General features: G+C 35.2%; 1 protein-coding gene across 7 annotated transcripts in view; it reads left to right on the top strand.

Moving 5' to 3' along the window:
• Nucleotides 1–19,252, top strand: part of AKAP9 (A-kinase anchoring protein 9) — a 172,669-nt gene that overhangs the window by 37,914 nt on the left and 115,503 nt on the right. For all 7 annotated transcript variants that reach the window (XM_036247033.1, XM_036247035.1, XM_036247034.1 and 4 more), the window contains exons 8-11: nucleotides 3,347–5,722; nucleotides 12,809–13,022; nucleotides 15,940–16,019; nucleotides 18,932–19,067. In XM_036247033.1, the coding sequence (XP_036102926.1) occupies nucleotides 3,347–5,722; nucleotides 12,809–13,022; nucleotides 15,940–16,019; nucleotides 18,932–19,067 (2,806 nt within the window). The remainder of the gene's footprint in view (nucleotides 1–3,346; nucleotides 5,723–12,808; nucleotides 13,023–15,939; nucleotides 16,020–18,931; nucleotides 19,068–19,252) is intronic.

Below are 19,252 nucleotides of genomic sequence, written 5' to 3'. Positions count from 1 at the left end.
CACGTCGATGTTTCTCTCTCTATCTCTCCCACTCTCTCTGAACAAAATATCAAAAAATGTCCTCGGGTGAGGATTAAAAAAAAGAAAGTGATGAGCTTATGTTAAACTGAGTTTCAGGAGAATCTAAATTTATAACTAGAATTTCTATTCTTTTTATTCATCTACAGGTATTTTTACTGATTTTAATCATGGTTATGAAATTCTGAAAATATTTTATGAAAATGAAATTTTATGGATTTTAATTAGAAAAAATAAAGTCATTTCTCTTTATTCATGTTAATTATGTTTATATAGTTGCCTGGAACAGTTTTTTTTTTAGCCAATAAGTCATCCTTGGGGACACATACATGTACATATCTCATATAAATTATAATCTTAAATCCTAAAACCAGCTCATCCTGGTAGGTTTTATTTTATTTATTTTTCAAAAGATAAAATGAAGTTCAGAAGTGTTAAGCAACTTGCCTGTGGCCACCCCACTATCAGTTGCCAGTGTTGGGATTCAAACTCTGTCCAGCTGACCCATAGTCAGAATATCTTGCACTGTACTGCACTGCCCCCTACTGTCTTTATTCTCCTCTCCATCCATCCTCTCCATGTGAGAGCTGAAAGAAGACAGAGTGTGGTCGCCTTGTTTGACGTCAGCGGGAAATACGCATCCAACAACTCAAATTTTTTGCCATTCTGTGCACTTCTGAAAATGACTGAGAGGATTGGTTTTGGGATTAAAAATAAATGTTAACAGATTCACAAATACAGAGTTTGTGAATAATGGGGACAGACTATACATACAATACACTACTTTTTATAAACTTAGGAGGTTCTGCAAGAGGTTGAGAAATTTTCAAGAGTATTGTTTGGTTAATAAGAAAAGTATTAGCTAGCATCTATTTTTGTTCACTTGCTACCAGGCAGTATTCAAAGCATTTTGCACAAATTAACTCATTGAATCATTACAACAACCTTCTGAGGCAGGAGTACCATTATCACCTCCATTTTACAGATAAGGACACCAAGGCAAATCAAGATGAAGCAATTTGCCCAAGTACACAGGTAATAAGTTGTTAGAACCAGATATCAAACCTAAGTAGTCTGACTTCAGAGACTTTGCTCTTGAGGAAATAGAAAATATACAAATTTAGGATATTGAAATTATCTAATGGACATGCTTTACAACCAAGATAATTTAAAAATCATTATGTAGATATTTATGAAACACCTGTTTTGTACCAGACCCTTGCAAGAGATTAGTGATACTTAAACTGTGCCCTTTTCTTCACTGAAACTCATGGTGTAGTTGGCCATGTACACAAGACACCACACAACAAAGATAAATATAGGTAAACTGTGTATTGAAAGTTCTGAGTAGGTCATAAAGGAAGTGATTCAGGGTAGGTTTTAGGGAGGAGGTGATATATGAGGTAGGTCTATAAATTGGAACAGTCTCTCTCTCTTTTTTTTTTTAATCCTCACCTGAGGACATTTTTCCATTTTTTGTTCAGATAGAGTGGGAGGGAAAGAGAGGAAGAGAGAGAGAGAGAGAAACATCCATGTGAAACGGACACATCGAGTGGCTGCCACCCGCACGACCAACCAGGGCCGGGGACAAACTGCAACCAAGGTACATGCCCTTAGCGGGAACTGAACCTGGGTCTCTCTGGAACGCAGGCCGACGCTCCAACCGCTGAGCCAAACCGGCCAGGGCTAGAGGCTAATGTTTAAATCTTGAATATAAGATTATTAATTTATAATGAGAAATAATATTCCCAGAGACCTGTATATATCAAGTCCACTGACTTTTACTTTGAAAAAGCCATCTAGTAATAAGAGAAACTTGTTTAGTGAGCATGAGATCAAGGGATGTTAGAGGAATCAAATAATCAGGGTATTAGGCTGTTAACCCAGTGTACTCATCTCACAGTAGGAATGATCGTGTCTCTTGACTGGAATTCTTAAATTCTCTTTGTTACAACTCCCTACATTGCTGTCTACATTTAGAATGTTTTCCCCTGAAGGATCAGAATTCTCAGTCTCATGACACCTTGGTGTAGGGTATCGCGCCGAGGAAGAAAAAAAAATGGAGCCGCAAAAGCGGGGGCAAAAGTTTTATTGAAGCATTCCCAGGCAAGGTTCGCTGGTCCACGTGGAGGGGGCCAGGGAAGTCGCACTGTTATGGCCGCCAAGGAAAGTTTTATAGGGGAGGTTGAGGAGCAAAGAGGGGAGGTACTTGATTCTGCATAACCAGGAGGGGAGGTATTTGATTGGTGGTTTTGATTTCTCTTCGTTGCCCATATCCCTGGTCATGTGACTCCCTGGAGTCCGAGGACCTTACACTTGGTTCTTTCTCTGGACTGTAGTTGAATGGACTCTGCCAACATTTCCCTCTCAGGCTTTCCTTTTTCTGGGCTTTGACATTTTTTTCTTTATATATGTTAATGTGTTAATTCAAGGTGCCTTTAAGTCCCATTGGCCTGAGACTCTTCTAAAGGTGATTTAGCTTACCTATTTACGTTGTTCCATTCTTTGGATTTTTCTTTTTTCTTTGTTCTTGGGACTACAATCCTTAACTACTTACGCAATTAAGAAACAAAGACTTCTGCTTGACTCCCGTTTAGTTATATGACTCCTGTGAATGATTGTGATTATGATTAATGATAATCACAGCTTTGGCATGTTTTCTGGCTTTAGGCTTATCTGTAATTCCAAAATAGAATCCCAAACCAAGAAAAAGTATCTGTCTTACTTTCAAATTTCTGTTGAAACCAAAAGTCTAGGACCAAGTTGATATGTCATAAATGGTCTTGCATATCACTTGAAGTTCAGCCACTTAAGTGTTGCATATCCCTAAATTTCTAATTCACTTAGCCCCAGGAATGAAGTTAAGGCACTTGCCCATCAAACACCTTAAGGTCATTAGAATACATGACAGGATCGTTGATTTTTTTAAAGACTTTCTTCTAGAACTATAAAGAGTAGATACTCTAGCCTTAGAAAATACTAAGTATTTAGAATGTTGATCAGTTAGTAAGAAAGATGAAAATATAATGGTTTAGACACATCTTAATCTGATAGACTTTTTAAGTTAAAACTTTCAATCATAGCAGTATAAGAAAATGTCTTCCTCCTAAGAAGGCCAACACTACTGTAATGTTGGCTCACAAGTAGTGAGTGTTGGTTAAAAAATCCTGTTTCTCACTGACTTAGGAAAAATTGAGGGACAGGCCCAGCAGTCACTTTTTGTAGAATTATGTAAAACTATTACTCTTTTGGTAAGGGAGTTAAGTGACATAAGTTGCCAGGGACTAAAAATGTCATTTTTATATTTTCATTTGTTTTCTTTTTAAAGGAACAAAATAAAAGAGTAGAAAGCTCAAATAAAGAAATACAAGAAAAGGAGGCAACCATTGAAGAATTAAATACAAAAATAATTGAAGAAGAAAGAAAAACTCTTGAGCTAAAGGATAAAGTTACAGCTGCTAACAAATTACTGGTAGAATTGCAAGAACAGGTTGTACAAAAGAACCAAGAAATTAAAAATATGAATTTAGAGCTGACTAATTCTAAGCAAAAAGAAAGACAGTGTTCTGAGGAAATAAAACAATTAATGGGGACAGTTGAAGAACTTCAGAAGAAAAACCATAAAGACAGCCAATTTGAAACTGATGTCCTACAAAGAATGGAACAAGAAACACAAAGAAAGTTAGAACAGCTCCGGGCAGAACTGGATGAGATGTATGGGCAGCAGATAGTGCAGATGAAACAAGAGCTTATAAAACAACACATGTCACAGATAGATGAACTTAAAACACAACATAAGGGAGATATGGATAATGTTTTAAGATCATGTCCAAATATTACAGTTAACGAAGATCAAATAAAGTTAATGAATATGGCAATAAATGAACTGAATATAAAATTGCAAGATACCAACTCTCAAAAGGAAAAACTCAAGGAAGAACTAGGAATAATTTCAGGAGAAAAGTCTACTCTACAAAGACAGCTTGAAGACCTTTTTGAAGAACTGAGCTTTTCAAGGGACCAAATTCAGAGAGCTAGACAGACAATAGCTGAACTAGAAAGTAAACTCAATGAAGCACATCAGTCCCTTGGTACAGTGGAGGATTTGAAAGCTGAGATTATATCTGCATCTGAATCCAGGAAGGAACTAGAATTAAAACATGAAGCAGAAGTTACAAATTATAAGATAAAACTTGAAATGTTAGAAAGAGAAAAAAATGCTGTGTTAGACAGAATGGCTGAATCACAAGAAGCTGAATTAGAGAGACTGAGAACACAGCTTCTGTTTAGTCATGAAGAAGAACTTTCCAAATTAAAGGAAGATTTAGAAATTGAACATCAAATAAATATTGAAAAACTTAAAGATAACTTGGGCATTCACTATAAACAGCAGATAGATGGCTTACAGAATGAAATGAGTCAAAAGATAGAAACCATGCAGTTTGAAAAAGACAATTTGATAACTAAGCAGAATCAATTAATTTTGGAAATTTCAAAGCTAAAAGATTTACAGCAGTCCCTTGTGAATTCAAGATCAGAAGAAATGACTCTTCAAATCAATGAACTTCAAAAAGAAATTGAAATACTCAGACAAGAAGAAAAGGAAAAGGGTACACTTGAACAGGAAGTTCAAGAATTACAACTTAAAACTGAATTGTTGGAGAAACAAATGAAGGAAAAAGAGGATGACCTTCAAGAAAAATTTGTACAACTTGAAGCAGAGAATAGCATTCTTAAAGATGAAAAAAAAAACCTTGAAGACATGTTGAAAATATATACTCCTGTTAACCAAGAAGAAAGCTTAATTTTCATGGACTCCATTAAGTTCAAATCCAAAGATGGTAGCTGGCAAAAAGAAATAGAAATACTCACAGAGGAAAATGAAGACCTCAAAAAACAATGTATTCAGCTAACTGAAGAGATAGAGAAGCAAAGGAACACTTTCTCATTTGCTGAAAAAAATTTTGAAGTTAACTATCAAGAGTTACAAGAGGATTATGCTTGCCTTCTCAAGGCAAAAAATGATTTAGAAGACAGTAAAAATAAACAAGAGGTAGAGTATAAAAGTAAGCTTAAAGCACTTAGTGAAGAGCTTCATCGTTTGCAAAGAATAAATCCAACTACAGCAAAAATGAAAAGTTCTATCTTTGACCATGACAAAACTTTTATAGCAGAACCGTTGGAAATTGTTGAGAAAGATACAACAGAACTTATGGAAAAACTTGAGGTAACCAAACGAGAAAAATTAGAACTGTCAGAAAGACTGTCTGATCTTTCTGAGCAATTAAAACTCAAGCATGGTGAAATTTGTTTTCTAAGTGAAGAAGTTAAATCTTTAAAGCAAGAGAAAGAACAAGTTTTATTGAGATGTAAAGAGCTAGAAATCATAATTAACCATAATAGGATAGAAAATATAAGTGGATGTGATGTTCATTTAAGTTCTTTAAATGATGGAGTTGTGACTGTGACAAGCAGGGATTCTGGAGGATCAATTTCTGAAATAAATAAAGATTTTGGTGAAACAAAAATAATGGAGGATGAGAAAATATCTTTTGAAAATATAACTATTGGAAAAGAAAGCAAGCAAGAACAGTTGTGTTGGGATCACTTGCCATTAGTGACAAGTGAATTATCACATGGGATAACTGAACCAAGTGAAAATGATAAACTTCAGCAGGAACTTAGTGTACTTAAATCAGAACAGGTATGTTTACTTATTTATATATGCTAAAGCACATTGCTAATGTACATTTCATACTAAAAAAAGTTTTTATCTTAAAACATAAATTAACCTTATAGGAGAATGAAAGTGAACCCTATAATGTAATTCTCATTTGAGCCTGCCATTTATTTATTATTTCTTTTATCTGTTTTTTCTTAAACACTTGACTTTGTTTCAGTTAATCTATGTTATATATTCTTCTCAAGAAATAAAAAAACAGTAATGGTTTCACATTTTCTTTTGAAAGGCAAGAGTTTAACTTTTTTAAAAATGTAAACTTTAGAAAAGTTATATTTTACTATTTTGTTACAATCCCAAAGATTGGTTTCAAAATTTTATTTCATACTGTTTTTTTCAAGGTTCCACAACTGAAAATTAACTCTTAAACTTTAAAGTACTCTATGTAGCCTGGTTGGTGTGGCTCAGTGGTTGAGCATCGACCCATGTACCAAGAGGTCGCCAGTTTGATACCTAGTCAGGGCACATACCCAGGTCGTGGGCCAAATCCCCAGTGAGGGGCATGCAGGAGGCGGTAATTCGATGTTCTCTGTCTTCAGTGTTTCTATCTCTCTCTCTAAAATCAATAAAATAAATAAATAAATAAACAACTCTATGTAGTTGTTCAGTAGTTATGAAACTCTATTTCTCTGGAAAAAAATCTCAATTTAAGTCCTAGAGTTTTATTCAAGTATTGTTACACCTGAAAGGGGGAAAAGTATTAATTCTAAATACATTTAAAGAATGCATGTAGTAAGTAATAATAGATCACTCCCAACAATTTGTATTTGCTAGATACTGATATTAGAAATAACAGGAAAATTTCATTGGGTATCTTGTATAATGATGTTACCTTAAGCTTTATGTGTTTCTTCATTTATGTAACAAGTGTTTATTGAATCTCTTGCCCGATATAGGTGTGTAATGGCAGACAAGAGACAGAAGACTCCTGCTCTCAGAGAGCATATATTCTAGTGAGGGAGGTAGGCAGTATGTGAGGAAACAAGTAGAGTAGTTAGAAGTAGTGATAAGTCCCATGAAGAAAATAAGACAGATAATGTGATAGAGAATGATGGGTAGTGGTAGTGGCAGCATTAAATAGGGCGGTCAGGAAAGGTCTGTTGGAGAAATTGACTTTTGAACTGAGATCTGAATGTCAGAGAGGAGCCTACCACCAGGAAATCAGAACAGTTGTGAAGACATAGCTGAATTTGAGTTGCAGAATGAAGGCATGTTTAGTCGATGTTGAGAGGGAGAGTGGAAGAAGAGTTTGAAGAAGTAAGAGACCAGATCTTGGAGAGCCTTACAGACTTTGTAAGATGTTGGGATTTTATTCTATATACAGTAGGAAGACACTGGAAAGTTTTCTCTTTGTTGTTCTATGTTCATATTTATGATATATCAAATGTGAAGTTATTTTCCATTTTAAGAACTTAAGTAGAGTTAAGAAATTAAAATTACATAATTATTAATGCCTTGTTAAATATTTATACTTATTTTGGTTTTAGTTTAATTACTCCTAAAAATACCAGAAATCGTTTACATTTAAAAAAAAAAAACATTATTGGGAGAAGACCTGAATTTGAAGATGATAAAATGTTTACTTTTTTTTCAATAAGAATTTTATTTTCTCTACTAAAGACATTTTTAGTGACATTAACTTACAGAAAGTGAAGAGAGGCAAGCCTGTAAACTGTCCCTGCCCACTCATCACTACCAAGACAAACCCCCTTTTTGGTAGGGAGGAGAGTGAAGTATGTATGTTTGGAAGGAAGCTCACAAAAGATATTGAGCAATAATTTACACCACAGTGACACCTAAGAGCAATCTGAACATGCTTAAAAATAATGCTAGGCCACAAAAAATACTTTTACTCCTGAGACTAAACTTAGTGAATAGAACAGATCCCTTACTGAAACCAAAACAAATGCAGTGTTAAGATTTTTATTTTTTTTTCCTTTATTGATCTCAGAGAGGGAGGAAGAGAGAGGGAGAGAAGAGAGATATAAACATTGATGAGAGAGAACATAGATTGGCCGCCTCCTGCATGCCCCGCACTGGGGATCCGGCCCACAACCTGGGCATGTGCCTCAAACCAGCAACCTCCTGGTGCATGGGTTGATGCTCAACCACTGAGCCACACCAGCTGGGCTAAGATATTTTTTATAATTAAAGGTAACAAATAATTTTGAAGTGTAGTTGCATATTATTGTAATATAATTAGGAAGTTTGAGCAGAAGAAAAATAAAAACATCAAAGAAGTCACTGTTGGGATGCAAGTAAGAGGGAGGAGTGGCAGAAATGCTATAGATATGATTGATTATTGATGCTTGGGAACAACATGGATTGAAGTGTGTATGTGTAAAATTGAAGGCAATAATTAAAATTGAAAAGTTATTCAGAGTTTAGAAACTACAAAGAGGAACCACTAGAATATCAGCTCTTTGAAAGCAAGAACCCTGTCTGCTATATCCCTAGAGACTGGAACAATGACACATGATTGACAGTTAACAGAAGTTTTAAAATGAGTGAAAAAAGGAATAATAAAACAAAGCCAGTTTATCAAGAACCAACAGTGAAACAGCATAGGCCTTCATGTTAGAGTCAGGAACAAAATCAGGATAGCTTTTGTCACTTTCATCATTGTTCCATAGGTCCTAACCAATGCAGAGACAAAAAGGTTTGTAAAAATGGAGAGGGACATAGTTGTCAGAATCTGAAGATGTAATTAAACACCTAGAACATTTAAGCAAATGAACTGAAAAGCTTTAATGCAGCGGATCTTAACCTGTGGGTCGTGACCCCTTGGGGGTCGAACGACCCTTTCTCCATCTCCAGGCAGGTCCGCCCACATGCAGATATGCCCACATACAACATGAGGAACTGTATTAAAGGGTCGCGGCATTAGGAAGGTTGAGAACCACTGCTTTAATGTATGATAAATATAAAAAACTTAAAAATGTGTACAATGTAAATAAAACTAGAGTACTTTAATGAAGGACGTGAGACATAAATGAGAAGACTAATATCTCAATGGGAGATGTTTAATGTAAAAATGCCAGGTAGCTCTAGAAAAATCCACAGGGTTTATATAATTTTAATCAAAATTATGATGAAAAGTTTTTTTAAATTTGATTTAATTGATTTACACTTTATCTGGAGGAATAAATGGACGAGAAGAGCCAAGAATATGTAAATAATTCAGATTGCATGGAATATGACATGCAGAGGACAATTTTAAGCTTTATAACAATTTCACAAACAAGAAATATTAATAATTTATTAAACTATTCAGTAGAATAACAAAGTATACACACTCAAAGAAAGTAGAAGGAAGGAAATATAAAATTAAGAGGAGAAATAAGCAAAGTTGGAATAACCAATTGAAGGATAGGGTTCAATGATACTGAAAGCTTATTCTTTGAAAAGATTAGTAAGTTAGTTATTAGACCTCTGAGAAGATGATCAAGGAAAAACAACACACTTATGAACAAAATGAAGAAAGAAAATAACCTAAGTACAGGTATAGAGATTTTTAAAATCATAAAATACTATCAATAATCTATGTCAATGAATTTGAAAATACAGATAAACTAGATGGTTTTCTGGAAAAAGAGAAGTGATCAGATCTAACTCAAATAGAAGGCAAAGCCTAGATAAACCAGTAACCATTTGAAATAGAAGTTTACATTCTACTCCAACCAAAGATACTACACTGAGACCATTTATAATTGGGTGCACCAACTCTTCAAAGAACAAGGATATAATCATTTAATGAAATAGGATAAAAGAGAAGGAAGAAAAGATACCCAGTTTATTTTATGAAGCTGATATAATATTGATATCAAGACTTGATAAGAACAGTACAAGAAAATAAAGTTATAGACTACTCTCAAGAGTATGGTGGCAGAAAATCATAAAAAAAATATTAGCAAATTATCCCAAGGAATGGGATACAGTTCAACATCTAAAAAATTTATTAATATAATCTCTACATTCATATATTCATAGTAAGAGAAAACCCATGTCATTTTAATGGATGCTGAAAAATAATTTATAAAAATTATAACAATTCATGTATAATTTAAGAAAACTAAGGAAGCAGGAATAGAAATTTCTTGATTATGATAAATTTTTTAATAAAAATATTTAACAAATAGCATTTCTAATGGTAAAATTTAGAAGCATTTCTGTTAAAATCAGGTATAGGACTACGATGCCCACTATTTACTGTTTTAACATTGTCTTGTAGCTACTATTCAATGCAGTATGACAAGAAATAAATAAAGGATATGAACAGAAGAGAGAGACTTTAAACCCTACACAAGATGTTTTGAACTTAGAAAATTATAAAACATTTAAGTACCTAAAGACCTGCCTATATGGCAATATGTACCATATTGGTAGTGAAAAGGTATAATATAGAAATTAATTTCTCTCAAATTAATCTTTACATTCATTGTAGTTCCAATGAAAATTTCAATAAGGCTTTTCATGGATCTTGAAAAACTGATTTTAAAATTGATATAGAGGAGTAAATAAGAACAGCCAAGACAGTCCTAGAAAAATTAATTTTATCTGATAGCAAGACATTAAAAAATCATAATAGACAATATGGTTTTGATGCTGGGATGGAGGAGTAGATCAGTAGAGCTTAGTGGAAAGCCCAGAAACATATCCACATACTGGTGAAATTTTAGTATGTGGAAGTGGAGGCCCTGCAAATTAACACTTATTTAATATAATTTAATGAGCCTCTATTGTTCTAGACACTGTGGATATAACATTGAGTAAAAATAGGCAATAATGAATAAAGTTTGTATTTTAGAGTAGTTAGACATTAAATAAAACAAATGTATAGCATGTCAAGTGGTAATAAGTACTATGAATAAATTAAAAATCAAAAGTATGGTATGAGGACGCATCTACAAGAAGTGGGGTGGTGCATTCTTTTATTATGTAGGGCAGGTCAGGGAAGACCTGAGGTGATACTTGAGCAGACTTGAGTAAAATGAGAGAAGAAGCCAAGTCAGCAGGAAAAGTTTGGTATTCACTAAGTGCTTTTTGGAAAATATCTTTTTGATATTTGGGGTGGGGAGTTAGGAAAGTAGGATCTTAAAAAGGAAGGACTTTTAATGAAGACAAAAATACACACGAAAAGATTAATGTGTCATTATCTGTTTTACAAATACCACAAAACAAGTTGAAGGACTGGGATTAGATATTTGCCACATACAGTAAAAACCAAGGTTTAATATCAAGAAGGTGTAAAGAATACTAACGTAAGAAGAGGTTCAAAATTATAAAAATGAACAAATGATATGTATAGATATGTGTCTCAGAACAGGAAACCAAAATGGCTAATAAACATGAAAAGATACTTTTAATTTTATAAATTGATATAACAGTAAAACAGCATTTTTAAAAATGTTTTCATTGTTTTTTTTTTTTTTAGAGAGAGGAAGGGAGAGATAGGAACAGTGTGAGAGAAAAATATCGATTGGCTGTCTCCCACACACCCCTTGCTAGGGGTTGAGCCTGCAACCTGGGCATGTGCCCTGACCAGGAATTAAACCAGGACCTCTTAGTCCATGGTACGATGCTCAATCCACTGAGCCAAACCAGCTGGGCTAAAACAGCATTTTCTACCCATCAGATTACAAAATAAGTCTCTCAGTAAAAAGTGTGGTGAGGCTGTGGGGGAGATGAGTACTCATATACACACACTGCTAATGTCAATGTAAATTGGTATAATTATATAAAAAATAATATGGTAAAATCTAATACAGTTAATGTACATTAGCTACAACTGAGAAAATACATTTCTAGGTGGTTCTCAGTGTGGTCCCTGACCGACAACATCAGTATTACTTGGAAACTGGTTAAAATTCAAATTCTCAGACCCCACATCAGATCTCCAGAACCAGAATTTCTGGAGGAGGGGCCCAGCAATCTGTTTTAATAAGCACTCCAGATGAATCTGATGCGTGCTAAAGTTTGAGAACCACTACATTAGGAAAACACTAGAACATTTGTACATGATATAAGAATGTATATAAGAATTTATTGCAGCATTTTTTTATATAAAAAATTAGAAATCCAGTTGATCTCCAGAAAGGAAGTGGACAGATTGGTGTATTCATATATACTATATCATATGTGGTATATTCATGTATACTATTATTATATGTTAAAATAATTTGTATCTACATGGATAACTCTCAAAAGGATATTGAATGAGAAGAGTAGTTTGTAAAATAAATACCATTTTGCACCATTTATGTAAATTCTTTAGGAAACTAAATATAGTACATAGTTGTATTGAGAAGTGACAGCATTAAGTAGTAGACTGGAGTTGCAACTAATACATGATAATGATTGTCCCTGGGGAAGGAGGTATGGGAATACGGTAGGTTAAATTTTATTTTTATTTTTGTTGTAAACCAAGAGTGTGTTGGGAGAAAATAAATTTTTTAAGAAAGAAGACAAGTCCAGCCAGTGTGGCTCAGTGGTTGAGCATTGACCCATGCACCAAGAGGTTGCTGGTTTGATTCCTGGTCAGGGCACATGCCCAGGTTGTTGGCCAAATCCCCAGTGTGGGGAATGCAGGAGGAGGTCGATCGTTGTTCTTTCTCATTGATGTTTGTCTCTCTTTCCCTCTCCCTTCCTCTCTCTCTAAAATCAGTAAAAAAAAAAAAAAAAAAAAAAGTTAGTATTTGTTCATTTGCAGTGTGAATACATAAATGTTTATTACATTATTATTTGTATTTCTTTACATTTAAAATATTATTTTTAAGCAAATCAAAGATGAAACCATATCAAATATCAAAATTTACCATAAAGTTGAGCTAATGAAAACATTGTGCTACTTTTCTTGAAAAAGACAAGTAGATCAATGCTTCTGAATGAAAAGGGAGAAAAAAATTAGACTTCACTTTTCTTACATGAATTTTTAAACTGTAATTTCATGTATTTTCCCCATTGTAGTCAGTACATGCAAGAAAATAGAAGTTAAATTTTTTGATTTGTCAGTTAAAATTTTTCTAATATGTATTTACATTCACTTTTAAGAATGATTTAAGGCTACAGATGGAAGCACAACGTATATGCCTCTCTCTGGTTTATTCAACTCATGTGGATCAGGTTCGTGAATGCATGGAAAATGAAAAAGATAAAGCTCTTTGCAGTCTTAAAGAGGAACTTACTTATGCTCAAGAGGAAAAGATCAAGGAACTTCAGAAAATGCACCAGTTAGAGCTACAGAATATAAAAACACAAGAAACAGGTAAATGATTTTTGACAAAATTATAAGTACTATAAAGAAAATGATGATCATTTAGAGGCCACCATCCTGTGATTCTGTTCTTGTCTTAGAACCCCTAGAGGAAGGTAACTATATCCCAGTCTTGGATTTATTCGTTTTTTAAGTGCTTAAGAAATCTGAAATATTTTTCCACAGGAAGCCAGAATCCAGTGGGAAAGCAATATGAAATAAACTGTTAGAAAACAGAAGGACACTTTCTGTAATAGAAGAATGAGTAGAAAGAATTGGTAGGAGAGAGGCAAACGTCTAGTCTGCCTTGAGGATGGGTAGGGTGAGGAGGCAGTGGGCAGGAGTAGGGAGGTTGGAATTTTAGGGCAGGCTCCTAAGATTTAAACAGAGAAGTGTGAGAGACCGCATGCATTTTAGAGAATTGAGAGTTCCAGGTGTGTGAAAAAATAGTGGGGTATAAAGCCCAAATTATTGGCAGGAGCTTGATCAGAAATAGCTTTATATACCCTAATGAAGCATGTTTGTTTTTTTTTATCCTCACCCGAGGATATTTTTCTATTTTTTGTACAGATAGAGTGGGAGGGAGAGAGAGGAAGGGAGAGAGAGAGAGAGAAACATCGACGTGAAAGGGACACATCGAGTGGCTGCCACCCGCACGACCAACCAGGGCCGGGCGCAAACTGCAACCGAGGTACGTGCCCTTAGCGGGAACCGAACCCGGGTCTCTCCGGACCGCAGGCCGACGCTCTAACCACTGAGCCAAACTGGCCAGGGCATGAAGCATGTTTAAGTTTTGCATACCTCGGTTGCAGTTTGTCCCGGCCCTGGTTGGGTCGTGCGGGTGGCAGCCACTCGATGTGTCCCTTTCACGTCAATGTTTTTTTTCTCTCTCTCTCTCTCCCTCCCATTCTCTCTGGACAAAGAGTGGGGGAATGTCCTCGGGTGAGGATAAAAAAAAAAAGTTGTTGAACTAAGTGTCATTGAGGATGACAAGGAAAGTTCAAGAGTAAAGAAGTAGACTATAGTCTGCAGTTAATGTTAGCAGTAAAAGGGGGAGGAATCAGATTGACCCCTGAGTTTCTAGCTTGGATAACTGTATCCAGGGCAACTAATCATGAAGAGGATGCAGACCAGATTTGTGGGGAAAATAATAAATTCAGTTTGGAACATAATGAGTTAAAAATATGGATTGACTTGGAAAAAGAGATATCCAGTAGGCAGTTGAAAATAAGAAGTCTGAAATTCAAGAGGAAAGGCTCAAGATAAAGATTTGGAAATCAAGTCATTTGAGGTGAAGGATAGGAATGAGGTGGCCTGGGACTACTGAGTGTCTTACATGGTTCTATAGGAAGCAACATTTAAATAGCCTTAAGTGGATTTAAATAGACATCTTCTGTTCAAGGTATCTCTAGGCCTCCACTCTTGACAGATTTGCCTATGTGAAGGAGGTGGTTCATGAGTTTGTCCCATGGAATTGCTCTGTTGAACAAAGCAGAATTTAAAGAGTGGCTTAAATAAGAATACCACACTTTTTTACTTCAAGAGTTCTTTGGGTTTGAATTTAATAAGATTCTAAGCATGTATCCTCTTCAGAAAGAATCTGTCCATTGTTTTCCAAACTGCAGGTTATTAATGGGTGATAATGAATCAGTTCAGTGAGTGACGACCAGCATTTAAAAATAAATAAATAAAAGAGTGGAGTAAAACAGAAAATGCTGGAGTGCACGGCATGTAGAAAGAGTAAATATTGAGCCATGGCCAGTTTGGCTCAGCGGTTAGAGCGTCGGCCTGCGGTCCGGAGAGACCCGGGTTCGGTTCCCGCTAAGGGCACGTACCTCGGTTACAGTTTGTCCCCGGCCCTGGTTGGTCGTGCGGGTGGCAGCCACTCGATGTGTCCCTTCACGTCGATGTTTCTCTCTCTCTCTCCTTCCTCTCTTTCCCTCCCACTCTATCTGTACAAAAAAAAAAGAAAAATATCCTCGGGTGAGGATAAAAAAAAAAAAGAGTAAATATTGATTTATGACATTTTTGTTTCAGTTTTACATGGATGTATATAATAGGTCATGATACATGATTTATTTATTTATTTGTTTGTTTTTTATCCTCACCCGAGGACATTTTTTCTATTTTTTGTTCAGATAGAGTGTGGGAGGGAGGGAGAGAGAGAGAGAGAGAAACATCGACGTGAAAGGGACACGTCGAGTGGTTGCCACCCACACGACCCAACCAGGGCCGGGGACAAACTGCAACCGAGGTACGTGCCCTTAGCGGGAACCGAACCTGGGTCTCTCAGGACCACAGACCAACGCTCTAACCGCTGAGCCAAACCGGCCAGGGCCATGATTTATTTCTTGTATTGGGTTGCAGTAAAAAAAAATTGTCTTGGCTTTATATCATTTTGTAGGATAAAAATAAAAAATCCTACAAATTGTCTGAAACAGTTAACATTAAGCAGTAGAAAATAACTTTGAAAGAAATAAAGAATTTACTTATTTATTTTTTATTATTATTATTTTTTTATCCTCACCTGAGGACATTTTTCCATTTTTTGTTCAGATAGAGTGGGAGGGAGAGAGAGGAAAAGAGAGAGAGAGAGAAACATCGACATGAAAGGGACACATCGAGTGGCTGCCAACCGCACGACCAACCAGGGCCAGGGACAAATTGCAACCGAGGTACGTGCCCTTAGCAGGGATCGAACCCTGGTCTCCCTGGACCACAGGCCAACACTCTAACCGCTGAGCCAAACCAGCCAGGGCGAAAGAAAGAATTTAAAACTAATCTTAAAGTTGCCCTCTTGCACAGCAGGTAGTGTGTTCATCTCATAAAACTGGTCATTGCAGAGAAGCTTCCAGGTGACATAGGTTTACCATGATAATAGTATTTAATATGTAAATTGAATGTCTTATTGCAATATCTTCTCTAATAGAAGATGAAGTAAAGCCTTTACAAATGCTCATTGGAAAACTTCGCAAGGCAATATCTGAAGAATGTTCTTATTTTACACAGGTAAGATACTAAACAAGTACTTCTAGACAAGAAATGTTCCATTTTAAGTTACTATTGATTAGATAAGCAGAATCATCCAATTTAGCTTTCCCTGCTATCTTATGTCAGTACTGCACATAGGAAAGATTCCTGAGTTTTTAAGTTTAAAATGAGCAATTTAAGATTTTTTTCCTGATAATAACTTTGAAACAGAAGAAATTCAGGTAAATTATCTCAGCAATAGAACAGAGAACAAGTACAGCTAATAAGAAAATGGACCAATAGAACCTCAAGCAGGTCTGTTTCCTGCCCCTGCCTATTTTGGTGGTTGAGTAAAAAAACTGAAAACTCTATTTATACTAATTATAATTATATTTGTGAAGATGAGGTAAAATAGAAGCTCTTATACACTGCTGGTGAGAGTGTATACTACCTGAGAAGCAGCTTGGCAAGATTGAAGATACCATGTGCATCACACAGTGCACTCTTTTACTTCTAGATAGGCTCACATGTGCGCACAGCCAGATATATTTATTGCGAAAGTCTATAATAAGTTAAAAATTGGAAACAACTGAGATTTTCATCTCTGGGCAAATGAATAAACAAATTGCGGCATATTCATTTAATAGAACACCACCAGTGTTTGATATGTGTACTAATGTCAATAAATCTCAACAGAAAAAAGTATAAAACCACACATGCTAGATTAATCACCTTTGGGCAGAGAGAGAAGTGAATGAAATGGGGCACAGAGCTTAAATCTATATGTAATGCTTAATTTCTTATAAAAATGTGGAGATAATATGACAAAATATTAGTATTTATTAAAGGTAATAAAGTATTTTTCTGCATATTTGAAATAGTTTAAAATTTAAAATACCTGCTTCAGGTCCTCCCTGATCTCTATCCTAGCAATTTTGAAATTGAAGGGGGAGAAGGGTAGTTTAGTTGGGACAGGTAAAGCTACATTACTGATTCTGATTACCAATAGAATAATTCAAAGTACAGTATAGAGAGGGAAAAATGGACAGAGCCTTGGCCAGTTTGTCTCAGCAGTTAGAGCATCAGCTCACGGACCAGAGGGTCAAGGGTTCAATTCCTGGTCAAGGGTACACAGCTGCGTTGCAGGTTCCATCCCTGGCCTGGGTCAGGATTGTGAAGGAGGCAGTCAGTCCATGGGTCTCTCTCACATCAATGATTCTCTCTCTTTCCCTCCCTTCCCTTTTGCTCTATCTAAAATAAATCAGTGGAAGAATATCCTTGGTGAGGATTAGCCAAGAAAATAAAGGACAGAAATAACCACACCAAAGAACTTTTTTATTCAGCTACTCTTCAGCCTCCACCTCCACCGAAGGATTCAGGCATTGTCCTTTCATATTTATTGTTGATAAGTCAGTAAATATGGAAAGAGGGCCAAGTCACAAGGTTTAATCTATAAACTGACTTTGTATTTTTTTGTTAATGTCTTTACCTGACCCTTAATATCAAGTTAAAATATGAATCAGTTTTTTGTAATGGAAGGGACCTCTATAATTTGTCTTGAAACCTAGTTTTGTCACTAATAATTGATGTTGCTGTGGATGAATTATTTTATCTTTCTGAATCCTCTCTTCACCTATAAATTGATCACTCAAGTTTCTATCAATTCTGATATAAAATTCCAATTTAGGGACTATGGTGAAAATGTTCTCTGTATCTCTGAGTCTGTTTCTGTTCTGCTTGTTCATTTTGTTTGTAGATTTAATTGTTGATAGATACGTTTTTATTGTTCATATCTTTTATCTTTTTCTTTAAGAAGACCCTTCAACATTTCATGTAAGGTGGTGATGAACTACTTTAACTTTTTCTTGTCTGGGAAACTCTTTATATGCCCATCAATTCTAAATGATATCTTTGCAGGATAGAATAATCTTGGTTGTAGGTTCTTGCTCTTCATCATTTTGAATATTTCTTGCCACTCCCTCTGGCAGGCAAAATTTCTTTTGAGATGTCAACTGACAGTCTTATGGGAGCTCCCTTGTAGGTAACTAACTTCTTTTCTCTTGATGCTTTTCATTTTGATGATGATGTATCTTGGTGCCGGCCTTAGTTTAACTTTTTTGTTTTTTAAATCCTCACCTGAGAATATTTTTTTATCTTCAGATAGAGTGGGAAGGAGGGAGGGAGGTGGAGAGAGAGAGAGAGAGAGAAACATCAATGTGAGAGAGACACATCGACTGGTTGACTCCCTCACAACCCCGACCAGGGCTGGGGACCAAACCACAACCGAGATATGTGCCCTTGACTGGAATTGAACCCATGAATCTTTGGTCTGCGGGCCAATGCTCCAACGGCTGAGCCAAACTGGCCAGGGTGGGGCATATATTTTAAATTATGATAGAATTATCTATTGTTCAGGAGGAAAACAACAGAATAATGTGTCCAATATTTTTAACTTTTGTGTGTATAAACCACAGAAAACTACTCTCGTATGTTCTAGAAAAGTGTATGACTATAATCTACTTGATGTGTTATAATTTCTATAAAATTTATAGACTGCTTTCCAGTCATCATTTTTTAACTTTTATCTTTTTTTTCAGGTGTTTTTTTCAAGGGTAGTTGACATTACAGAGATAACATCAGAATAGGAGCCAAGCTAGAAAAGTACAAGATATATTCATTATTAGAAAGAAGCAGAAAAAGTTCTAGTTTCATTCACTGATGATTATCAATATTTTTTTGATCTAAGGAAGAATTCCATGTCCTATAAAGAGATTTAAACTTGATTATTTGTTTTGCATATTGATGCATTGGTGTATGAAAGAGTGTTTTCTTACTGATTTTTTTTTGTTATTTTGACTGTCTTTTACATGTAGGAAAATAATGTTTAATGATATTTAGAGGAAGAAATCAAAATATTAATTCTGTAAAATACCCACTTTTGTTGTTAACAGACTTTTTGCAATGTCCTTGGTGAACATACTCCTACTTTAAAATGCAAAGTAAATGTAGAAGAGAGAGAGAGTTCTGGTGTCCATACTTCTGGAAATCAAGAAATAGAATTGCAAGATTGTAGATATGAAATTCAAGGTAATAAAAGCTTACCACATTATTAATCAGAGTATTTAATTTTCTCAAGTCAGTTGATGATAAACTTTTATCTTCAGTCATCATTTAGTCATTTAACCAATTAATTAAGTTCATCATCTTAATATCGTGTCTTTATTTCAGATTCATGAAATCTTATTTAATATACATTTTTATTTCTATAATGC

The sequence above is a fragment of the Molossus molossus genome, unplaced genomic scaffold, assembly GCF_014108415.1.
Source record: "Molossus molossus isolate mMolMol1 unplaced genomic scaffold, mMolMol1.p scaffold_m16_p_7, whole genome shotgun sequence".
NCBI lineage: Eukaryota > Metazoa > Chordata > Mammalia > Chiroptera > Molossidae > Molossus > Molossus molossus.
Note: the sequence above shows the minus strand (reverse complement) of the source record. Positions and strands in the feature narration are given on the sequence as shown.